The 24615-nt window shown below is 35.3% G+C and overlaps 2 protein-coding genes across 2 annotated transcripts in view; one reads left to right on the top strand and one right to left on the bottom strand.

The window, feature by feature from the left end:
* Nucleotides 1-24615, top strand: part of Rich (Guanine nucleotide exchange factor subunit Rich) — a 60637-nt gene that overhangs the window by 3833 nt on the left and 32189 nt on the right. The window contains exons 3-14 of the mRNA XM_085943492.1: nt 255-407; nt 1326-1509; nt 2888-3021; nt 6088-6179; nt 6909-7025; nt 9048-9204; nt 11650-11763; nt 13078-13371; nt 13661-13829; nt 14780-14971; nt 16114-16277; nt 19112-19186. Coding sequence (XP_085799618.1) covers nt 255-407; nt 1326-1509; nt 2888-3021; nt 6088-6179; nt 6909-7025; nt 9048-9204; nt 11650-11763; nt 13078-13371; nt 13661-13829; nt 14780-14971; nt 16114-16277; nt 19112-19186 — 1845 coding nt within the window. The remainder of the gene's footprint in view (nt 1-254; nt 408-1325; nt 1510-2887; nt 3022-6087; nt 6180-6908; nt 7026-9047; nt 9205-11649; nt 11764-13077; nt 13372-13660; nt 13830-14779; nt 14972-16113; nt 16278-19111; nt 19187-24615) is intronic.
* On the bottom strand, nt 19509-24433 carry LOC147074717 (cuticle protein 7-like). Its single transcript, XM_085943909.1, has 4 exons — nt 24419-24433; nt 24203-24319; nt 22709-22805; nt 19509-19750 (listed from the first exon to the last, which is right to left on the bottom strand). The coding sequence occupies exons 1-4, from the start codon at nt 24431-24433 to the stop codon at nt 19509-19511; spliced, it is 471 nt and encodes a 156-aa protein (XP_085800035.1).

Genomic DNA, 24615 nt, shown 5'->3' with positions numbered 1-24615 from the left:
CTGGTCGGCTGTAAGTCGTACATTCATTATTATTATTTAATGGCTGCCTCTCTGGTCGCCTGCAAATCGCCCGAGAGACCACAGTCGCGCGACTGGTCTCGAGACCAGAGTCGCCCGGTGTGGCCTTTCTCTTAAGGTATGTTGAGCAACTTCTGAGGGACATTATTGCACCAACTAAACACATGCCAAATTTGTGACGCTACCCAAAACACCTATGAGTTTATAGTATTAAATGTTTGGCTTTGAACCAACAGACGTCCGAAGGCCACCTCATCTTTTACAATGTGGAGGTAGCGAACGGGCAGACCAGCGCTTATCAACAGTGCGACCCGCCATCGGCCAACCTCAGGAGAGATTCCGCTGAACTCTTTGTCAAAGAAGTCATTCCTCCTCTCAAACTCGTGTTGGTAAGCGACTGCTACATTATAATATTCAGATACATCTTACAATTATTCTGATTGCATCAAATATGTTTTTACCATGAGCCTAAAGTCTACAAAAACAGATGCGGCAATAAAATTAAGTTTCTGGTTTATTGACATGACATGTTGCAATATTACGTAACTATTACCATTAATTAGGTGATGAAATAATTCAGGATCTTCAATTATCTTCCAAGCTTGATTAAAACTAACTGATACATCATTATTTTATTAGGCACATTATTTTTTAAATACTCTTACATTTTACTATTTATAATTTATAAGTTACGTAACTTTTCTAAATACACTGAAAATCATAGCGGTCATAGCTGTTTCATTGATGAAAGTCTGTTTTTTAACAAAGATGTTGAAGAAAATCGTCTTCTATACAGACTAAACGTATGAAATTGAAGGGGAAAAGGACTCCAATTCTACTGATTAGGTTATAAACCATGTAAAAAATCATGTAAATTGGTTTCAATCATATTATGTCAACTTTGTATTCTTTCACCTTTTTCGATATGTATTGTTCCTTTTCTCTTGAACAGACAATGGTAGTTTTACTTATATAATCGCATTGTGGAACTGTAGTCTTGGCACTGCAGACATGTCTATTAACAGAAATGCACATATGGGTCTGGAATTTATTTCAATGCTGTGCATTGAATTGAATTTTGAATATTTCAGACCTAAATTGTGGGAAATTGGGTTCCACGGCATTATTAATCCAATTGAATTTTAGGTTAAATTGGTAAAGTTTGAATTACTGCACTATAATGTATATTTCTTTTGAATGTGGCTAGTAGGTGTCGGTTTCCTGTAGGAATCATGTTTGGAAAATACACATTTTCATAAAGACAGCCAACAATAGAGAGTTACAAAATAAAATTCCAACTTTTTTAGGATAAGGAAATTCTGGTTTGGGATGGAGCCATCACTCGGATATCCTGCATCAGCGGTTCGGAGTTGATGGTTTGCACGACGCGAGGTCATCTTTTACGGTACCGCTGGGACGGAACGCAGAACCGAGATTACTGTCTCGATCTCAGACGGATACCATTTTGTATTAATCAACAAGTATCAAAAGGTAGTGGTATTTTCAATATTTTTCATGTTATAAATTCTCTCCATTTTGCCAGTTTCCATGGTAATCGACACGATTGGGTAGTGGCTCGGCTCAGTCAGTCCATCGTAGGCCTCGGGACAGAACACACGCACATTACACAGTCACACACGCAAGTCTATATTAACATTTTTATATAATCAAGTCAAATAAATCGAATCACACGTGTTCCACTCAACATCCACCAAACAAATCCCAAAATTATTGTAACGAGTATTAAATATTTAAGTTCGATTGGTTGTTGATTAAAATGCATTCATGTCAAATGTCAAAGAGGGATGTAACCTGCGTCATATATCTCAAATTATGTATCCTTTATATTTGTTTATTATTAACTAGGTATCATCAATGACATTATTAATGGACGACGCACTCAATACAGTAGCTAGCAAGTAAATTCGCATGTATAGGTAGACTTCACGCAATTTCCATTATGCGATATCACACATCGGGAATTTATAGCAATATGACCTTTATTATAATGGCGTTAGAGCAGTGTTTCTAATGTCAATGTTCATTTGAGCGAGCCCGTTCGAACCGTACCATTCGACAGACCCAACAAAAAGCATCAGGAATTTATAGCAATATCACCTTTATTGTAATGGCGTTAGAACAGATTATGCCATTCGGCAGACCCGACAATAAAGTGAGTGTCATTTTCTTTTCCAGATGATTCGTCCATATTAATGTCATTGGGTATCATAGACAGAAATTCACTAAATTTATTTAAAATTCACATGTTGATACACAAAATCCATAATATTCCTCAGTATATTGTATATAAATAGTAGGTATTGTAAATAAGACTTCTTACACGTAATGTATATTTCACACGTGTAACGAGGGCGTGATTCATAAAACTTAATACTCGTCCGGCAGTTGGGCCAACATTTTATTGATCATGTTTATTTTTTTCATAATTAATCGGTAAAATAATATTATATTAAACATAACATTTTACTACTAATGTTATTGTTAAAATTAGAGCCCTGCTTAAATTATTTTAACAATGAAAAAATATATATATAGGTAGGTACCTATATACATCCTTAAATTAACAATTTGAAATGTTGCTATATAAATTGACATTTATAGAGTTTGATTCTCATTTAGGTTATTGTAACACAGATCATCTAAAAATAAATGTTACATCTTTGTGTAGAAGTAACATTTTGCTATATAAAGTTGTATTTGTTCAGTAAAATTTACTTCACACTTGGGTGATTGTAGCACAGTTAATCTAAAAATAATTATTAAAATAAATGTTACATACATCCTTGTTGTATTGAAGTTTAAGTAAACATTTTCCGTTTCATAATGTTCAAATTTGTTTCTTTTGCAGCGATACCAATAATAGAAGAAAATACTCATGTTAGTGACATAGAATACTCACCGTTAGTGGGCGGCTTTGGAATAACGTTAAATGACGGCCGGGCTGCGTTTCTCACGGCAACTACTCTTAAGTTCGATCCTAATGTAAGTTATTACCACTTTATTTTATGAATTCATCATTCAATGGGAATGTATCATAGTATTATGTATAATTGACTTGGAGAGAATTGAATGGTACCAGGCTCGCAGTGGCATAGTGGCAGAATGCACGGTTCGAATCCCGTGTCTGAAAATTCACATGCCGATTAGACTCACGGCAAAGACCCAATTGGTAGAACAACTATGCTTTGTAAAAAAACTCCATTGATGCGAAGTCAAGTGATATTGCTGTGCTGCTAGGGACATCCGGTGATGACATTGTGAAACAAGCAATTTATTACAATTTACTGAGAATTTGTTATTAAATTCAAAGTGAACTTACAATAATAAAAAAATATTATAAAATGAGAATTGGTTGAAGACTTTCTCCATATTTTCTTTATTTTAACCAAAGACATTGAACAAACTCTTATTCTATGGAGATGACGCCTAAATGTATGAAATTGTAGCAAGAGAAAGGACCATCGATCCGCTGGTTAAGTTGGGTATGACTGACTTTGCATTACCTGTTCTTTCGCAGAGAACTTCACACTACTGCTGGAATATTTATTTGCCACTTTGTAAGGCGTATTAAATTATAATCCATCACAAAAAGTAGATAAGCCCGATACACTTTGGCATTATTATTTAGTTGAAAAATCTAGTAAAAACTTGTAAAACTAATTATAATTTATAACTACACTTGAGAAACTTATCACAACAAATACAAAATGGCAGCCATTGCGTAAGTAAGAAAAACGGAAAGGCAACTGTGCGATGTTAATATTTGTGGAGTTTACCAATGTAATCATGCTTCATGCGTTTGCCAAATAATTTCAAATGTCATAACAGAAATAATGTATTCCTTCTATTTCTTCATTTTAATTTGATTATGATTTTCGATAAATAGTAATAAATTTCATGTTTTGTAATTCCGTCTCAAGATGTCCCTGGTGTACACTCTCACTTACCGCCACCACTCCGAGGTCTATGTGCACTCGGTACCTAATCTATATTTTTTTCTTTTTATTTTACATATAATTTTATTGTTTTTATTTCGATAGTTTTGGACAGAACCCATAATTAGGAAGGTAAGAACCGTAAATGATGGTATTGTTCCCTTGCTTACAATATTTTGGCACTATAACCTTTACTATTAAATCATGGCGACATATGTCTCAGCGGTGATAGTCGGAGCTACACAAACCTTCGCGCTCCTTCACATCCAAATGTATTCGTATGTGTGATCAAACTATGTACCCGGATTCAACCATTACAATACATGCTAGTTATAGAATACTTAAAATGGTATTTTTATTATTTCTCATGATGTATCTTCATATTTACATGGTTTCACATAAAGCAGGGTTTCTTAACCTTTTTAAACCGCGACCCCGATTAGGGTGTGTAAAACTCTAAAATAATGTTATTGCTGACAATATTTCATGACCCACGCAATATGCCAATCTACCCAATTTCGGGTCGCGACTCTTAGGTTGAGAACCCCTGACATAAGGGCTTAAATTATTCATACGTCTTTGCTTTCAATCTAATTATTATATTATCATGTTTTCTGTAAGCTAATTAAAAAAATTAAATTCATTAAAAATATGTAGTGAATAGTTATATTATATTATCATACATAATAACACTTGGTACACAGAGGGTACTTGATGGAATTTAAATTTAAATTCTAATTGATTTTAGTTTTGTGACTCATTTTTAGGCACTATCCAAATCGCCAATGGCAAATACAGAATACAGTTAATTGTTTATATAACAACAATAAAGGAATGTGCAAGTTTAAAAACTAGTGTATGAAGTGTTTGGAAAGACCTTAGTACCTACATTAGATACCCACTGCATACCCAAGAATACATTCAGCACACCTATTAAAATGGCATTACTTAAATCAATTAGCCTATACCAGGGGTCGGCAAACTCTTAGACCAAAAGAGCCAAATATGAGTATCAGAACGGTTAAATTTTTTTTCGTGAGCCATACATATATTTTTATAAATATGATTTATTTCAGTGAATGTTATTGTTTATTTATCAAGTGAAGCAGATTTTGCGAATAAAACTAACGCAAATACATATAAGTTTTTTTATTGTTGAAATTATAAATATATTTTTTTCAGAAAATGAGTTACATACAATTTTCACGCATTCCTTAAAACTAATGTGAACAATGACCTTCCATGCATTCCTTTGGAGAGGGTCTGTATGTTTGGTATGTAACTTGTAGTTTTCGATTTTAGGCGCGACTCCAAATTCTCATCGGTTATTTGGATTCTCTAAATTCTATTTATAATGTTCATGTTTGAAAATGATTCTTCACATACATATTGTGTCGACTCGAATATGAGTTCGGAAAGCTATACCATGTATTAAAAATTATAGTATCTACCTTATTATGTAGATCTTTTAGAGCGCTCCGCTGTGTTGTGAAATTAAATTGCATTTTTCTCTCTCCAAATCCTCAATTTTGGTGGCAAGACCTACAAATTTGGAGCTATATAACTCTTTACTTGTTAAATCCACAAAAAAAAATCTATTTCAAAAGTGCTTGTGTCGATATGAAATGGAGAAAAATTTTATTTGTCGACTTTTGCAATGGGCGGATTTAAAACGACAACAATCATACATTTTTTGTAAAAAATGTGAATTGGGAATTTGGCAAAGAGCCGCACGCCAATACCCAAAGAGCCACATGTGGCTCGCGAGCCGCGGTTTGCCGACCCCTGGCATATACCAATTTATTTAGAAATCAATAACTAATTTGAATTTAAATTAATTATACTTACTTTAGAAATTATTGCAAATTCAGTAGGCATTCAACCTACCGCCATTTTGATTTCATCCACATAGGAAGCTAGGTCCTTGCAATAATAATGTCTCTAAACTATTATTGGAGTGCTGCCACGTAAACGCCAGTTTAATTAACGTTTGATCTTTATCTTCCATGTCTATTTTTTTATACTGCTAGTAAGTATACTTAGTCTTCAAAATCAACCAGTTTTCCCACCTCTAGTATGCATGTATAAAACAAATTGGTGTTATAATTTTCAGCAAGTACAAGGCATCTGGGCGCAGGGAATCGAAGATGCAACCTGTGCCAGCGTCAACCATAAATATAGATTAATTGCATTCGGAAGGCAGAAGTGAGATATTTTTCAAACAATTATCTATATAATATGAAAAATACTAATTGCGGATGATGTTGGTTACTTTTTAAAATTCAATTAAAGAATATTTTTTATCTATTATGGTTTGGTTTCATGATGGTGCCGACGATGGCCGAGCGGGTAACACGCCGGCTTATAATGCCGTATGTCCCAGGTTCAAATCCCGGGTCTGGCAAATACACATATTGTTTTTCAATGTGTGTTTGGAGTCAGAGTGTGGATCTAAAAGGTTGAGCAAGGGGCTAACATCCATTTCTCATAAAAACAAAAATCTGTTAATAAAACTTCCACCGTGTGGAGCCCCATATGATCCTCTTAGGATCAAACATGGTGTAATGTAGCATGCGTAACATTGTCATTATCTCTTGGCCTCTGCAATGAGCCCAAAACGTCCAGGAAATAAGGAGAAGAAAGAACACTAAGTTACAGCTCAAGATACCAAAAAATATGTTGTAAAATTCTTTTTTATAATAGAGGCCAATATGATCTTCTTAAAGTTTCACTACCACCATATGTGTTCTACACAGACAACGTTTTCTCTCAACCGCTCTATAGAACCACCATGAAGTGCCATAATTCTATGTGTTCATAAGGTTTCCTCTTTCCGTTTTGCTTATAAAATAATAAAACATTTCTGAACGTTCAACTGTAGCATATAATATATCAAATTATTATTAAATTAAAGAATTTTTGTTTACATTTCAGTTCGTACGTTGGTGTATACACGGTAGATGAACAGACGGGAGGGTTAGATTGTTCTCACAATATGGTGCTCAGTTCGAAAGATTTTCCAGGATCACCGGGTCCAGTCCGGTGTATGAGGTATTTCAAACATTTCATTTGCTTTTCTTTATTATGGGATGCATTATAAACCTGCCATATCAAGGAAGCTAGCTTTAAAATCGATAAGTTCTCTTGATCCTACCCCAATAGTAAATAGATTTCACCCATGGATTACCATGACTCTTTGTGAGATGAATGAAGCCTGTTTTGAATGGGGTGAGAAGTTTAGGGATGGTGTCTTGGGCCGGTATTAGACTATAAAAGATCTTCGATAGATACGAGGGTGGGTCAATAAGTCCTTAGAAAAGCCGACAGGTGGCGCGACTAGTACTGCAAGCGGTTTGTTTTCATGCAGCGGCACTACCGATTCAGTATGCTGCGAAGTTTCAATCAGATTGGTCGGGTTGTTGTGTGTTTCTCGTACATTTAAAAAAAAAATTTGCTTGTGGAAAATGGAAAAATGGAAAATGGAGAAAATTGAGTTTAGAGTTGTTATTAAACATTTTAATATAAAAGGGTTAACAGCAAAGGAAATAAAAAATGAGTTGGATTTAGTTCACGGCATATCTGCTCCTTCACTTGCAACTATTTATAACTGGTTAAATGAATTTAAACGTTGTCGTACATCAACAAAGGATGAACCACGCTCAGGACGTCCTGTAGAGGTGACTACACCAGAAATGATCAATAAAATCCACGATATGGTGTTAAGTGACCGAAGATTAAAGTTGAGTGAGATAATTGAGGTTACAGGGATCTCAAAAGGTAGCGTCATTTCTATTTTACATGACAAATTGGGCATGAAAAATATTTCTGCAAGATGGGTGCCGCGTTTGCTCACAGTCGACAATAAACGCAGTAGGGTGGTGGCCTCTAAAGCCCTGTTGTCGCTCATGCAACGCAATCCGGATGAATTTTTTAGTCGCTTTGTGACTGTAGATGAAACATGGATACACCACTATACTCCCGAGACGAAAGAACAGTCAAAGCAGTGGATTGCGAAGGCAAACCATGTCCAAAGAAGGCGAAAACCGTAAAATCAGCTGGTAAGGTTATGACTACTGTATTTTGGGATGCACGTGAAATTATTTTCGTTGACTATTTGGAAAAAGGAAAAACAATAACAGGGGATTATTATGCATCTTTATTGGACCAGCTAAAAAACAAAATTGAAGAAAAACGGCCTCATTTAAACAGGAAAAAAATCCTCTTTCATCAGGACAATGCCCGTGTTCACACATGTTTACGATCAATGGCTAAAATTGAAGAATTGAAGTTCGAATTGGTCGACCACCCACCGTATTCGCCAGATTTAGCCCCCAGTGACTTTTTCCTTTTCCCAAACTTAAAAAAATGGCTAAGTGGACAACGTTTTTTTTCAAATGAAGAAGTCATCGATCGGACAAATGCTTATTTTGAGGACCTTCCGAAAACTTATTTTTCTGACGGTTTAAAAAAAATTGAGAAACGTCTAACCAAGTGTATTGAGCTCCAAGGAAACTATGTTGAGAAATAAAAAAAAATACAAAAATAAAACCTGTTTTAATGCTTTTTTCTAAGGAATTATTGACCCACCCTCGTATGTTGTTCTAAAATCTTTTACAGTGTAAATGTCGTATGTTTTATATAATATATCTTTTATAAAAGATCTTTTACAAATGGTAATAACACGACATTACCTAACTTTTATAAAAATATATTTAAGATTGGAAAGAGTGTTTTGCAATACATTTAACACTTTGGGAGAACAAACAACTGATGATCCCGATTTGTTCGACCACGTATACATTGGAAGGATGTGTATATCAAAATAAAAATCTTCTCTAACTACAGTATGTAAGCATGCCTAAGAGAAAGTCAGTCAGATGAAGAAATTCCATAAAGAGTTCTCAATAATGTATTATGAACCTTCTCCACCAAAAAACTGTACTTCAACTGATAAGGCCCCCAAACAATTGACCCCCTGAATTATATAGAATAGTAGTGAATCATAACACCACACTCACTGGCTTCAGACTCTGTCCAATCTTCAAGTTTAAATGCATGTGGTTGACTCATTAGATGGACGGGGGACGGGCGGGCGTTGTGTGTGGCTTGGAGTGGTGGCGGCGTGGCACTCTGGAGTACTTTCGGCGGACTCCTGCTTTGCTCTCTCGCTTGGGACTACGGCCTACATCACGATCTCACCACTGACAACCCCCTGAATGTATACAGCATGGTAGGATATTCAATTTACTAGAAAAATTCAAAATGATTTAATGTAAATTCATAATTCATTTGTCAAGTAAATACTGCTATGTAGAACCTATTTTTAAAATATGTAAAACAACATCCACTTAAACTCGTCTTCACGTAGATGGAATATATCACTATTCAAAGTGATTTGGCTGAAGACAGCTATTTGTACATACATAATTTGAAAACACTTCTGAGAAAATATATAACCAATAGAAATAAATACGACACCCAGCAGGAATTGAACCTGCGCCCACGCACAACCGACCACAATGCTGTAGACATCTTATCTAATTGTGGCAAATTTTTAATTAATGGCTCTTACAATACTCTCTGAAGCGCTTTCTAAATTGAGATACTATTGGTGATCGGCTTTTGTATTTTAAATCAAAGATCGCCTTGATGGTGGCCGACCTCCTCTAGAGGATGGCACAATAAGAAAAAGAAGGTATTAATTAACGTAATTACTAACTGACGTCCGTAAAGTACGTAGTGTGTGTGTGTGACCCAGATCCACATAGGATTGTAAAGCCAGTTACGAATATGAAGCAAAGTTGGAAAAAAGGGTTATTTACTAAAGGCCATATTCCATTGGCAGACGCACAGACCCAACCCGATCCAACGATCAACGCCAACCGTTGTCGCTAGCTATTTGCAATTACACGCAACGATTCAATCTCGTTGGTCCTTGATTTGATTGGTTAAAATAATACTAGTGTTGCTATTATTAAAAATATAGGTTGAGTGAAAACTAGATATTTCTTAGATTGGTGGCTACACTGAACGCATTCCCGCGCAATTTTACGTCAACAAAACTGAGCTGTCAGCTGTCAAACCTAGCGAGCATCAGATCTGTTAAAATTTATGCGGCCGTTTGACATTTATAGAAAGTTTGTATACTTATTGTTAATTTACATCATGAATAACTGGGCGAGCTTGAATCTCCAAACCAATTGAGTTATTCGAATATCGAAATCGAATAATCCAAAGACTAATTTATTGTAGCAAGTATGGCTATATTTCAACTGGCTCAGGCGGTCAGGACTCGCCGTAAACGAAAACACTGGGTCAAAAGTTGGCTAACTGAAGAACAGCGTGATCGCCATTGAATATGGCGGATTTTTTTACGTTCCACACTATATCTTTGGCGTGTATTTATTCGACGAGGACTGTGTCCTCGGTGATACTCCATATATATTTTTTAAGTTTTCGCCATCTTGTAGTTGTTCAGTTGAAATCGACCAGTAGTGAGTAGAATGAAATGAACGACCGTTTGCATGACTCAGGCGCATATTCGGCTATTTTCGTACGCTTTCGGCAATCTTCGCTTGATAATGAAAGGATCGCACGACGGATAATAGAAAATTTTCCACTTTCGACCCGATCGCTCACGATCCTTGAAAACCATAGAGAATAGAGTTTGACAGTCGTGGCAGACGATCGGGCCAGACGCAATCTGCCAATGGAATATGGGCTTAAGGCTAATGAGTAAATTAGCTGCAAGTCATATCGCGTTGCAGATTCATTTCGAGCGCATCTGTTATAACCCACAAGCATTTCACTCATTCTGTTGATTCCATAAATTATTGAATGTATGTACAGATTTAGATTTTATTACCAAGATAAACAATGAAACTCGGATTTGTTATGAACTTGAATTTGAATGAATTTGTTGTGTTTGAACATGTACCTAACCGAAAAAAAAAATATTTTTCTAAAACGGTACATGTTCAAACACGTGCGTTAAAATCATCTTACTCGCTACTTCCTTTGTTTGTCAATTTATGTACGGCCGTATGTTGTAGCTTAGCCACTGGGAAATGCCAATAGAAATGGCGTATTTCAAAAAAATAATACCTTATTCTTAGGTCAATAATTATTATAAAGCAAACATTGTTTGTAGGACGTTTATCACATTTGAATGGTCAAAGACATAGCTTATAATCAGTATCTTTAGAATTATCTTCAAATGTGTTAATCGTGCCCATTTTTTAATTATAAAATGCCTAATTCTTGTCAAATTCGGGATCAAAAAGATTATAAAATATATTTTTTTATCGTAAATATGTCACTAGATAATGTTAACATTAATTTTACTGATGGTTTTGTAAATGCGTTTAAAAATTAATAGATCTAAAAATTCTCAACACCACTGCACATGGACGTATTGAAATATGACTATATTCTAAAACATTAGAGCGAGAGGTTTAAAAGAATACTATTTTATGTAATAAAAATACTTTATGCAGTCATCAAATGTTTAAAATAAATATAAAATTATATAAATAAATTATCTACAACGTTTAAGGAATGTCCAGGGTTATGCTCTGAAAATACCAAAAAAGCTCCATTTTGACCTACGCTGAGCATGTGGGCCCTTAATATAACTTCCAAATTCTGAAAAAACTGTTATCTCCACTTTTCTCAGGAATGGTGCACGGAAGGTTATCAACTTTGGATGATCAGGGAAAGTAAAGATGTTTCTACGAGCTTGGTCCAATTAGACTTTGTCAAAAGTGCTCTCTCCGTTAACCCATGTATGGTAAGTAACTAATTATATATTTGTATTCTTAGTATAAACACCGTAAGTTTTAGAAGTTCAACACTAACTTAATTTTTGATTGATTTTTATGTGGATACATAATTGATTGATAGATATACATAACTGTGTTTATGGTTGTTTTATTGTATGCTCTTGTACACTGTATTACTTTTTGAGGATGTATAAGTATATATTTAGATAATATTAATTTTGTCATCTATGTTAATTTAGTATTTAAAAGGATTATGTCTTTCTCGGACAAACAGAGTATGTGAAGAACCACTAGTTGATTGAGTGAAAAGGTTTGATATCGACTGATTAATATGATGTTCGAGTGATGAGAACTTAATTATTGTCTGAGATCGTTAGTTTTAATTTTATTTATGTTGATAGATGTTATTATAAAGTAACACATTCGGATTTAGTATGAATATGCAAAAAATCATTTTTATAGTTGTTGTAGACAAAAAGTTGGAGATCAAATCAAATCAAATCAAATTTATTTATTTTACATATAATGAACATAACAAATTATAAATTCAAAGCGATCACGACATGACATAAAATAAGTGTTAATAATTTTTAAAAATAAAAATACAGAGAATAAGTAATAAAATAAGATAAGATATCCGCCTGCACATTAAGGGCAAGCCTGTAAAGAGAGCGGAGCATGTAAAATACTTTGATCGCCGTCTACATGAAGACTAGAGCCCAAATCGTGAATTTTAGATCATTATTGAGAAGCACGATTGGAAAAATGAAACATCTCTTCTGCAATTGAGACTTAGCTCTGAGCACTCGATGGAATATTGCATACAGAATGTTGTGGATTGAAATCCCATCCGGATGAACATTTTCATATGATAATTTTTTATTTTACTTCCTTCCACCTGCCTTATTTAGGTTTGAATGAATGAATATCGTATTGTGATGGCCTTATGCTTCATCTGAGAGTGAATATGTTAAATTAAAATGTTCTTTGAAGTGAATAATAATATTGCTACCAATAGAATTGTCTCTAACCAAAACCAAATCTATTAGACCTGGAGAAAAATGGAAAATTAGTGGAACCGGGTGCGGGTGGGGTGCCTTGATGGTATGCAGATCTATAACAGATCCGTGAGAGGCGGGTGTTGCTGGAAAAAGAGAGATGAGTGGAAAAGTTTACTCCCGGTGACCAATATTGACATAAAGCACATGTATATTTGAATTGGGATAATAAATATGTGCGTGTATCGATTTGATAACTAACCTTCTCTCTATTCTTTGCTAAACCGATCATCAGTATTAATTATTTCATATTCAATCCCGCAGAATCATCAGAGTCATTTATATCTGCAAGCCGACGACAGACTGTATGTGAATCTGGGCGACAATCTAGCCAGGAGCAATCGCCGTCACAAGCCTGAAGAACCGGAAGACAGTCTGCAAAATGACGAATCGGCGCAGTACAGCTCTACTATAGGCAGCCACACCATGGGCCCCGGCGGTTTCGGCTATGATTCAGACAACGGGGTTCCCCTGAGTAGCAGCAATATCTCCGACGGGAAACAGTGGGTCATCTTACCGCTCCCCGCCACATATTCGGCGACCAATTGGCCTATTAGGGTAACTTGTTCGTTTATTTGATAAAAATATTTTGTTTAAAATATTAGGAAAAATGGAGAGTTCACTGTAAACTCGCCCCACAAAAATACTGTACATACATGTACCAAAATCACGCTGCAGTCCCATCCCTTGTATTATGTCAAACCTCCGACCTCATGTGATAAAATGGAAGAGTGCTACAAATTGTATTATTAAATATTCTGATGGTTATCGCAAATGAGTGTATGAGCATATGCACTCATATGACGTTCTGATTTATTATCTTGTGTATATTCATATCTGATTGCAGTATAGCGCAATCGATTCATCGGGCCAGAACCTCAGCGTAGCCGGTCGAACTGGAATCGCACATTACAATATGCTCTCTAGAAAGTGGAAACTCTTCGGCAATGAGACGCAAGAGAAAGACTTTGTCGTCACCGGAGGAATGCTTTGGTGGAGGGACTATGTTCTCGTCGGTTAGTTATATACAATACCTTCTGATAATATTTTATATGAATGTGAATTATTCGTCAAAATTGGCAGCAAATTATTTCACATTGCTATTTCGTATGTGGCAAACTTCACACTGATATCATGTATAAATCTACAAATATTGCCAAGATAAACCTTGAAACTTGAATTCGTCACAAATGGATAGACACCATTTTTCATAACAAACATCTTATGAATAAAACAAAATGTAAAAATAATTCTTCCGAAAGAATAATATGGACCAAATAAAGAAGCAAGCATAAAAACTTGTAGTCAGTAGTGGATACATTAGATTCCCACTATTAATATATTCAGCAACCACATTAAAATGTCATTACTTATAAATAACGGAACTACGTGAAGTGTTTGGAACTTATTAATATTAATTAATATAATAATATAAGGTTATGAGAAATGGCACCAAATGTAATTAAATAAACAACACAACGTTAAGGTATTCATAATATAGGTAAACTGAATACATCAGCTGTGGTACAAAATATCAAACTTTTAGAAGGTATACATAATATAGATGTTAGAAATAACATAATTTTGAAAAACCTCAGAAACATACTTAATAGAAAAAAATGTAGAAAAAAAATATCTACATATTAGGTACACTTCTAGTTCGCCTTTCACGTCATGTATAAATACATAATAATATTATATTATGTAATATATTTATTAAAAGCATAAGCGACTGGATTCCGGCGTCCTGGAAGACCGCTAAATACTATCTATAGAGTGTATACGGCGAAGCTACGGGATGCTGGTTTGACCTGGAATGATCCAAGAAGACTGGCGAGCGACGGATTCTTGGAGGCACCGCATGGTGTCCATATGCTCAAACTAAGGGGTGGATATGGCCGAAGAAGCAGAAGTAGAAATATATAAATAAATCATGGTTAATATTATGCATTTTGTTTGATTACAGGTTGTTTCAGTATTTTAGACGGAAGCGATGAGTTGCGATTGTATCCCAAAGATTGTAAACTGGACAACAAATTTGCTAAAATCCACACTGTGCAATCGCAAGTGCTTCTACTTGACATGCTGGAGGATCAGCTCATTGTCTTCGGGGCTGATGCGCAAATCTTTATTTACACTCTCAAAGCAGTCGATTCAGGTAATTAAATCATGGATATTGTTACCTCCTAAATGTATCTGCCCTTGAGGCAGTGTCTGCCAAATTTTTTTACCTGACAGCACACTGGGAAAGGAAAATATTTCTTTCGCAGCACACCAAATAAAATAATATTTTTTCACTAACATATAAACATAGCTAGTAATATAGGTGATAATTTTATTATTGAGAAGGACGCAAATGATTTTGAGAAAGAATTATGTCAAAATGCGGCTCTAAATTGGATAAACAAACATGACAACTTCTCATCTAACATCCACATGGGAGGCGAACCTAGCCTCTGAGGGTCTCGAAGATTGGGTAAAGCCAGCAGAGCATCTCCCACCCGCAGCCAGTCTCGAGTACCGTACATGGAAAGCCCTAAACAGACTGAGAACCATGGTAGGGCGCACTCAAAACGACATGGTGAAGTGGGGGTTCTCCAATGACCAAACCTGCGAGTGCGGTGAAATGCAAAGCATGGAGCACCTTTTTTCATGCTTTGCTTTCCCAGTAAACTGCAATTTCAACGAGATCCTACAAGCCGAGGAAAATAGTGTTGCTTTCGCCAAATTCTGGGGCGACACATTGTAGCTATTGAAGACCTGACACGATGACGAAAGATCTACCATCTGTAATCGTTCCGGTTTTTTTATTTTATTTCCATGAACGCCAAGGCACCTAATTTGCAAAGATATGACGATCCAAATGGAAACAGCAGTAGCTAATCGAGGATATTGATTGCAAACCAAAGTCCGAAATGCCAACAACTCTAGCTCAGAAAATGAGGCTTTGTGCATAGGATTGTTTTTCATGTCTATTTAATTTTCTTCCACTGCTTACATTAGATGTGTACCATTGTATCTTGCAAAAGTCTCGTACAGTTGATAACTGAGTGGCTCCTTCTTTCACGACACAGTTCGACAGACGATGCTTTGAAGGGATAATGTCTACTTCCCATTGTGCCTTAAGTACGTGTTTAACCAATGTAAACTTCCAGTGCTCACAAATTCACACAGGTTCGAGCCTTCAATCCACGTCACAGTGATGGCCACTCTACCAACTAGGCCAACGTGGGTGCTAAATATTCGCCTCTGAAACCATCACAAAAATGGAAAATCTGTATTATTTGAAATTTTTTTCAGCTGGGAATGTTGATATAGAATGCTTGCAAGGTGTGGACTTGGCCGGCCTGTGCGTACACCCCGCCTGCGTCATATCCGTCAGCCTGTCGGATCTGAGACACGAGACCTCCAGACATTCGCATCATTCACTCATACAGCACCCTGTCAAACCTACATACTCAATGGTAAATAATCATTTAGTCTTTGGACCGAAAGCAGTGTCCTTTTTTACATTTAATACTATATTAAAACTACGTATCAATACCCCACTTGACAATGTATTGATTAAAATAATTTGTTTCAAATTTAAACTGTTTATAAATGTCCTACAAGTGTCTCTCAAAAACATAGAATATAATATGTTTTCATAAAAATATTTTCTTTATCCGTTGCAAAATACAAATAGCTAATCAGTGTTGCCACAGTATAAAGATTCTATGAAAACTATGCACAGCGATTTTCACATGTAACGGCAGCAGTTGAGTTGACGAATTTATTCTATATATAATGTAAAAGTCAAAGTATGTTCCTACTTTGCCCCAACTGACATCTTACATTACGGGGCGTTTTACGTGGGCGAAGTCGGCGAAGCGTTGAGCGGCACGCGCAACTCAAACGTATAACCGTGTGTGAAAATGTTCATAAACAGTCTTTTTTTGGTTGTACGTTTATACGTTTGAGTTGCGCGCGCCGCTCAACGCTTCGCAGACGTCGCTCACATAAGTCGTAGTGTGACATATAAAGTTTGTTTGTTCAAATTACCTTCCCTGGCAATTACAATTTTGAATTTCCACGACAGATCAATATAAAGATATTTTGAATTCGATTTTTATTTGATGTTCTTTTGTTTGACTTCGCTGTCAGAATTACTTTTATTTTGACATGTTGTACGGCTAGATACAAATATTTTAATATTGAAATAATTACAGGATAAAAAGAACTTTTTATGTACAACGTTTTTAAGTTTCCTGTTGAATTATCATGCTCAATATGCTCAAACTTGTACTTGATATGAAGTAAATAAAAAACAAGCAAACAAACAAATATAGAATACCGTAGAATGGGGTGGATAGAGACACTTTTTTCCCTTGACGATAATGTATCTGCATACCTATTCCAAATTATATCAACATGATTAGCTTAAAACTTGTTTTTATAGTCCTTCTACATGTTTATGGACATATTTTTCAAATATCCTTTAAGGTTATTAAAGAACAGCCAATTTTGTTCGATGTCTCTATTTAACTTGAATTGGGGTGAATAGAGACGAGAGGGGGGGTGAATAGAGACTTGGAAGGTGAATAGAGACAAAATGTATAGGGAGGTAGGTAGATGTAGGTCATTTATAAACATGCATACATTTGAGATTATTAAATCGAATTATAATGTTACAAGTGCAATTTTATAAAACATAATATAAAATATAAATATAAGCATTTCGTTTCCTTACACTAATTTTACATACATTTATGGAATTTATAAAATCAAAATATTTATTTTACAATTATTGCACTAGGTTTCTTTTTTAAAGATAATTATCAATCAATTATGAAAATATTATAATATATGTAGGTATCTAGTTACATAAAATTAATATTGTGAGATTATTAGGTAGATGAGTAGGTAACTGAAAATTAAAAATGCTCAAATCTATGGAGTTGAGGTATTAAATGAAATTATTAATTTTACATGTGCACTATTTAAAAAGATATTTATCAATGAATAAAATCATTATTATTTAGTTATTAATATTAATTAGTATTATTGGAAGTTTTTCCAATATAATAGCTTGTACAGCAATCTTCAAAACCTATGGGTTGTGTTTGAGGTGTCTTTTGGTGCTTCGGGGATCTGGTTTAAAACACTTGGCATGTTTATATTGTACAGTGATCTTTCTAAACAAAGAAAAAGAAGAAATATTATACCAAACATAGTCACTTTTCAAACTATTTAAATTTCAGTTTTCTGTATCATCACTGTCTCTATGCACCCCCTTCTCGTCTCTATTCACCCCAAAATATGTGAAAATTTCAAGTTCTGTATAAAGAACCCAATAATGCCGAAATTCGATGAAATACTATACAAACTTGTGTTTATAGTGTAAAAAACACTTGCAGTAAAATGTAAATTATTATGTTAACACAGTTATACTTATGTTTTCTGGAATAATATCAAAGTTTTCGAGCAGTCGAAAAGTAACGATTCACGGACACCGAAGTCTAACGCAGTTGTTTAAATTTTGACAGATTATAGAGTTGCTTTGGTGTTGTCATCCGAAATATGAAATTACCAGCAGTCAAAAAATATTCACATAATCATGATAAATACGTAGGATACTTAATAAAGTTATGTTGAAATTCATACCATGTTTTTGTCTCTTTTCACCCCACAGTCTCTATTCACCCCAATCGACGGTACTGAAATGTCATTTTGACATTTCATTTTGATTTCCATAGTAACACACGTATATATTAATAATTTAGTTGCTAGGACCACCCCCTTAGCAATAGTATTCTAAAAGTTTCAAATGTCTAGCTAGTCGGGAAGTTAGTTAAAAATCAATTGCAAGATTTGTACTGGAAAAACAAGAATATGACCTAATAATAATGTTGTAAAATGTAATTATTATTGTTTTGGGAAGTAAGATAAATGTATATTGAACGATGAAGCAACCTCATGCGAAGCCGGGTACTTCAGCTAGTAAATTATAAAACTACAATTCTTACTATGAATTATATCAATAATGATTGTTGAATTTGGATGAAAAATAAAGCTTCTCTTAACTGAAACATTCAAACTATTTCTATTAACTTTTCCACCTTTGCTATTGCAAAATTCACAACGCATTGAAAAAAAACACAATAGACTAGATGCAAGACTGACGTGCAAGCTTGATCTTATCCGTTAGCCAATACGAACATCATGAGGGCAATGCGAAATATTCACAAGCGGCGTGAATAACTCACATTCGTCTGTGGCGTAGTTAAGTGAAAGTTTTATTTGGTTTTTTTTTCCCCAGATATTAAACGTCAGCGGTAGACTCCTCTTGGTACAAAGAGAAGAAACCGAAGCAGATGATTCTGACGGTGATCCGGTAAGTCTATTTTTCCTACACGTACACTGTTTTTTAGACTGATCCTTAAATCGTCCACATCGCAAAAGTGTATGATCTCCATTGTTATACATTGTCCACACTGTGTGTTTTATAGGTACTTCGATCCACCCATTCATTCAGTCCACTTAAATTTAAAACCAGGTACTCATAGAATATAAAATATATATTTATTAATTATTCAATGCTCACAATCACAATATATTATATAGAACAGAAATAGATACATATTATTATCGTCAGTTAAAATAGACACGTAAATTTTATTTATACTGTTTAGTTGATCACCGATTGTATCATATTATTAAGATATAAGATTTCTGTAAATAGTGGGCTTGAAGAGAGGTACGCTTGGTACGTAATCTGAGATCAGGTGTTTCTTCGCCAGGGATAATGGGTACGGCAAAAAGTGTGGCTTGCGCAGACGCTTCCGGGGATGGATTGCATGGCCGATCTTTCTGACGATAGCGTTGAAGCCGTTGTGGGGATCGGAAGTGTATTCCACAACCCGGATTGTACCATCGGGCTCTACCAACGAATAGGCTCCTGGAAATTAACAAATACGGATATATGATTGTTTTGTAAACTTATTGTCTGAATAGGGGAAAGTGACAGGAAACAATTAACTATTGAAAAACAAAATATTTCTGTATCTTTGTCAATGGAATACTACATATAAATTGCACTTTTTGGGTTTTTGCAAGAGATTCTTTTCTATTAACACTGCAGTTTGTGTATTGTACAGTGTATTTTACAACATTATTTCTTAAAAATGGCCTCTGCAATAACATCCTTAAAACACATTCGCGGACACGACGTCTGTAGACATAGTAATTTGTGATATGACAGGACGTCCATAGACGTCCTGTACTATGGAACAGAATACGACATAACGTTTGTAGAAGTCGTATTTTGGATTAAAACAATATGTTGCCGGCTACTTGTGTCACGGTGCGAACATATTTCCATTAAATAGTATCGCATCTCAAGACTTTTTCATTTCTATATATCTAAATCGAAAATTTAAAAATGTGTCATATCGCTATTGGCTAACATGTGTCTGCGAATGTATTAAAGAATGCTATAAGACACTTGTAAAGCCGGTGCTCACATACTCCTCGTAAACCTGGATACATATTATAATTTCAGGTCTTCAAAGTTCATATTTACGTTTCAGGTGCATATGTAGTAAATAAGCAATGATTGTCAATAACTGCCAGAACACTGTGAAGTTAACTGCGGTCATTGTACTAGTGTAATTCATTAATCCTAGTCATCATCATCATCAGCCGGGGTCAATCCACTGCTGGATGAAGGCCTCCCCAAGCTTTCTCCAACTCTCTCGGTCCTGTGTCGTTCGCTGCCACGTATTTCCGCCGAACTTTACCAGTTCGTCAATCCAGCGGCTTTTAGGGCGACCCTGTGGCCGTTTCGTACCCCTTGGGTACCACTGGATGACGGCATTTGTCCAGCGGCCGTCCTTTCGGCGAGCAATGTGTCCCGCCCATCTCCATTTCAGTTGTTTGGCAACGTCTATTACATCGCGTACTCTTGTCTGCTTCCTAACCCATTCGTTCCTCTTACGGTCCTTTCGCGTGATGCCCAACATGCACCTCTCCATGCCTCGCTGTGTGACTCTTAGCCTTTGGACATCTCTCGTGTTGAGGGTCCACGTCTCGCAGCCATACGTGAGCACGGGTAGCACACATTGGTTGAACACCTTACGCTTAAGACATAATGGTAGGTCACTCTTGAAGATAATATTCAGACGTCCGAAAGCACTCCATCCGAGCTTTGTTCTTCGAGCAATTTCATCGTGCATGCTTCCGTCTATGGACACCTGCTGTCCGAGATAGACGTAGCTGCTGACTTGCTCGAGTTGGGTGCCAGAAATACAGATAATCGCAGGGTCCGAAATACAGTTCCTCATCACTTTTGTCTTTGAGACATTTATCTTTAGACCGACCGTTTGACTGACATCCGCGAGTTCTTGCATTCTACTTTGGAGGTCTTTCGGGTCTTGTGAGAGTATAACAATATCATCTGCAAAGCGCAGGTGACTGAGGTGCTCCCCATTAATTGGAACACCTTTTTCCTCCCAATCAAGTTTCCTAAATAAGTCCTCAAGAGTAGCGGTGAATAGTTTAGGTGAAATGGTATCACCTTGCCGGACACCTTTGTTAATGGGGAATTTACATGACCGTTTGTGGAGTTTCACGCATGCTGTGGCATCACTGTATATACTGTTCAATATGTTTATGTAGCGTCTGGAAATTCCTTGGTTGCTAAGGGCGTCTATAATTGAGAATTTTTTGATGGAATCAAACGCCTTTTCATAGTCTATAAAACCAAGATATAATGGCAGTTTGTATTCCTGGTAGCGCTCTATGATTTCCCTGACGACCTGTATATGATCCATAGTACTGTAGCCTCTTCTGAAACCGGCTTGCTCTCTTGGTTGGTTCTCGTCTAGAACTGTTTCGAGACGGTTTGAGAGTATTTTCGTGAAAACCTTATACAGAATTGGCAGTAGACTAATTGGTCGATAGTTTTTCAGATCTTCAGTGTCTCCTTTCTTATGGAGAATAATAATGGAGGCATTTTTCCATGACTCTGGGATGTTTTCTTCGTGCAGACAAGACGTGAACAGACGTGCGAGCACTTCGCTCACCGTCCTCCCGGCCCGTTTGAGAACATCGATAGTCAGCCCATCTTCTCCCGGGGCTTTCCCACTCTTCATGCACATTATAGCATATTCCACTTCTGTGGTAGTAACCTCGGGAAGAGGATCTCCATATTCTCCGTTCACCGGAGTGATACTATATTAATCCTAGTAGTATGTATAAAATAAAACAAAAAATGTAGTACTTATTTCACATGATTTACTTATCAACAGGACCAGTTTTGTCTGCTTAAATAGGAAATTCTCAACTGGTATAAATTAATATACAATGTTACAGCTATTACCGAACTAACAAATTATAAAAATGAAAATTATATTTTGAAGAAAGGATTTCTTAGAATCCCATTTTATTTATTATTGTCCATATCTTCAACAATTTAACGCCAATGATAGCCGAGTGGATAATGTGTCGGCCTATAATGTCATAGGTTAAGTGGCTAACATCCTTTTTCTCTTAAAAGCGAAAATCTGTTATACAACCTCCACTCAGTGGAGGCCCATTCGATCTTCTTAGGATCGGACATCTTTAAAAAATATATACCTTGAACAAATAATAATTGTGTTTTTTTTTTAATCTATTAGTATAATATTGTAGCTTTTGCAGCAGTTGACAATGTCCTATTAAAGTGTTGGAATTCCTGCTTATTATTAAATTTTGTGGTGTAACTATAATATTCTGTTTTATTTTATCTAATACAATGTTTTTTCAACAAGAATTGACAGTTAATGCCTTTAAAGATATTCTAATATGGTCGGATTACCGAAAATTGATTAAGTGAAAATTAGTTTGAACATGGTGAGCTTTATTATTATAATTTTACCTTTGACAATGTCACCGTCTCTCTTCTCCCATTGCGTTTTATGGTCTCCCGTATGTGGGTCGTTCACGCCATAGTCAAAAGCGTACTTGGGATAAGCCTACAGTATCAATAATGTAAAGATATATTAAATATTATCAGGTTAGATTTATAGAATTTGTATTGATTTCCCTAAAATATAAGGAAATTTATTATTTCAGCTCATTAGGGAATAAGTGTGAATTCCTAATTCAAGAGACCCATTAATATGACAGCATTTTTTCATATAATATCACACGATCATACCTGGACAACAATTACATGTGATCATATTCACATACTTTTTGAAATAAAATTATTACCTATTTACTGAAATTGAATAGAATTAATAATGACTATCCATGAGACATTTAACACCCGCAGTGGTGTAGTCAGTGAAGTGTCCACCCGTAAAGCTGAATTGTTTTTAATGCTTATTTCATTCAGTACAAGGATCAAATGAGTCGGGCGAATGGCTGACAACCATTTCACATTAAAAAGTTTGTTAATTTAACATTCACTCTGGAAGTTCGTATCGTCGCCCCAAAAGCAAAAGGGCACTTGTGACATTTTGACGATTTTGGGTTATAAATGTAGTTTTGTTCGTAATTATTCTTTCTACATTATAGGCAAAATGTATTTGTGGAACTAAATCCATTAAATCACAATTTACGAATGAAAATAAAGGTCACTTGTGTATTATTGTACACAACATGTACACAATTTTGTCAGTCATGTGCAGTGGCTGCAAAAAAAAAATATAAAAAAAGGGTACTTTGTAAAATTGCATTTCAATCTTTGAGTAATAAGTCACCTGTGCTCTGAATTTCATTAAAGAATATTAAGATATAACCTCCACACGATTTTTTTCCCTCAAAAAAAACTTATAACTTTCTAAACACATTGTTTCACCACAAATTACGTTTGGTAATACAGATTTTCAATGTTTCCTTTAGAATACTGATTAATTTGAGTGTGCAACCAATTAAATAGGTTACACAAGCTGTTTTTTTTTTTTATACTTTCTGTAATAATGCAATAGCCATAAAGTAAACAAAGATAATATGTATAAAAAATCTAAATGACTGCAGTAAATTTTCAGCGATATGTATAGGTACAGTGAAACCCCAATTTTATCAAGGGATAAAAACGTATTGAAAATTCTTTTTTTTAAGACATAATTGAACAGGGGCGTAAACATAAAAAAACTGTGAAGTTTTGGGCACACTGCACCCATGCGTCTGGAATTCATTTCGATGATGTCATGCACGAGTTTGATTTTTAATTTTAATTGAATTTTGATTATTTCAGATGAAAATAGCGAGAAATAAAAACGTAAAACCAGGAATTAAATATACTAAAATGAAACAGACTGCACCACAGTACTACACAAAAATAGAAGGAAAACATGAATTCCGGGCATGTAAAATCGGGGTTCTACATAATAATTAAGAAATAAAAATTAGAGATTGTCCATACGTAATAGTCCAATGAAGCGTGACCCGGGGCATAGAGAATGTGTTTATGTATTGGATCTCTGGTACAGGCAACTGTTGCCAGAAGGCCTAGACAAAAAATCTGTGGAAAAATGTTACATTATCAAATAAATAGATAGATATTATGTATTACCAAATTAATAATAGTATAGATTATTTCAGAATCGATTACGGATATTATTATTTAAAAATGACATACCTTTAAAAGCACCATGTCTAAGGAAACCCACTTTAAGGAAATCGAATGACTACTAACTGAGTATTTCGACGTTACATCAATTTATATTAATTTAGACTTGAGGATGCTCACATTGAATATATTAGAGTTGCCATAAATTATCATAAAGGTTTCCCTTAATTACCTTTGACATGATTCCATTTAATATTAATCTATAG

This window comes from Rhyacophila brunnea, unplaced genomic scaffold, assembly GCF_057557595.1.
Source record: "Rhyacophila brunnea isolate RB1 unplaced genomic scaffold, BYU_Rbru_1.0 scaffold_16, whole genome shotgun sequence".
Classification (NCBI taxonomy): Eukaryota; Metazoa; Arthropoda; class Insecta; order Trichoptera; family Rhyacophilidae; genus Rhyacophila; species Rhyacophila brunnea.
Note: the sequence above shows the minus strand (reverse complement) of the source record. Positions and strands in the feature narration are given on the sequence as shown.

What these genes read in the sequence shown, in the direction of transcription:
- LOC147074717 (XM_085943909.1), bottom strand. An exon ending in ACGCTTCATTGGACTATTAC is followed by an intron (nt 22,806 to 24,202) that starts GTATGGACAATC and finishes TTGATACTGTAG; the next exon opens with GCTTATCCCAAGTACGCTTT. An exon ending in AGACGGTGACATTGTCAAAG is followed by an intron (nt 19,751 to 22,708) that starts GTAAAATTATAA and finishes GTTAATTTCCAG; the next exon opens with GAGCCTATTCGTTGGTAGAG.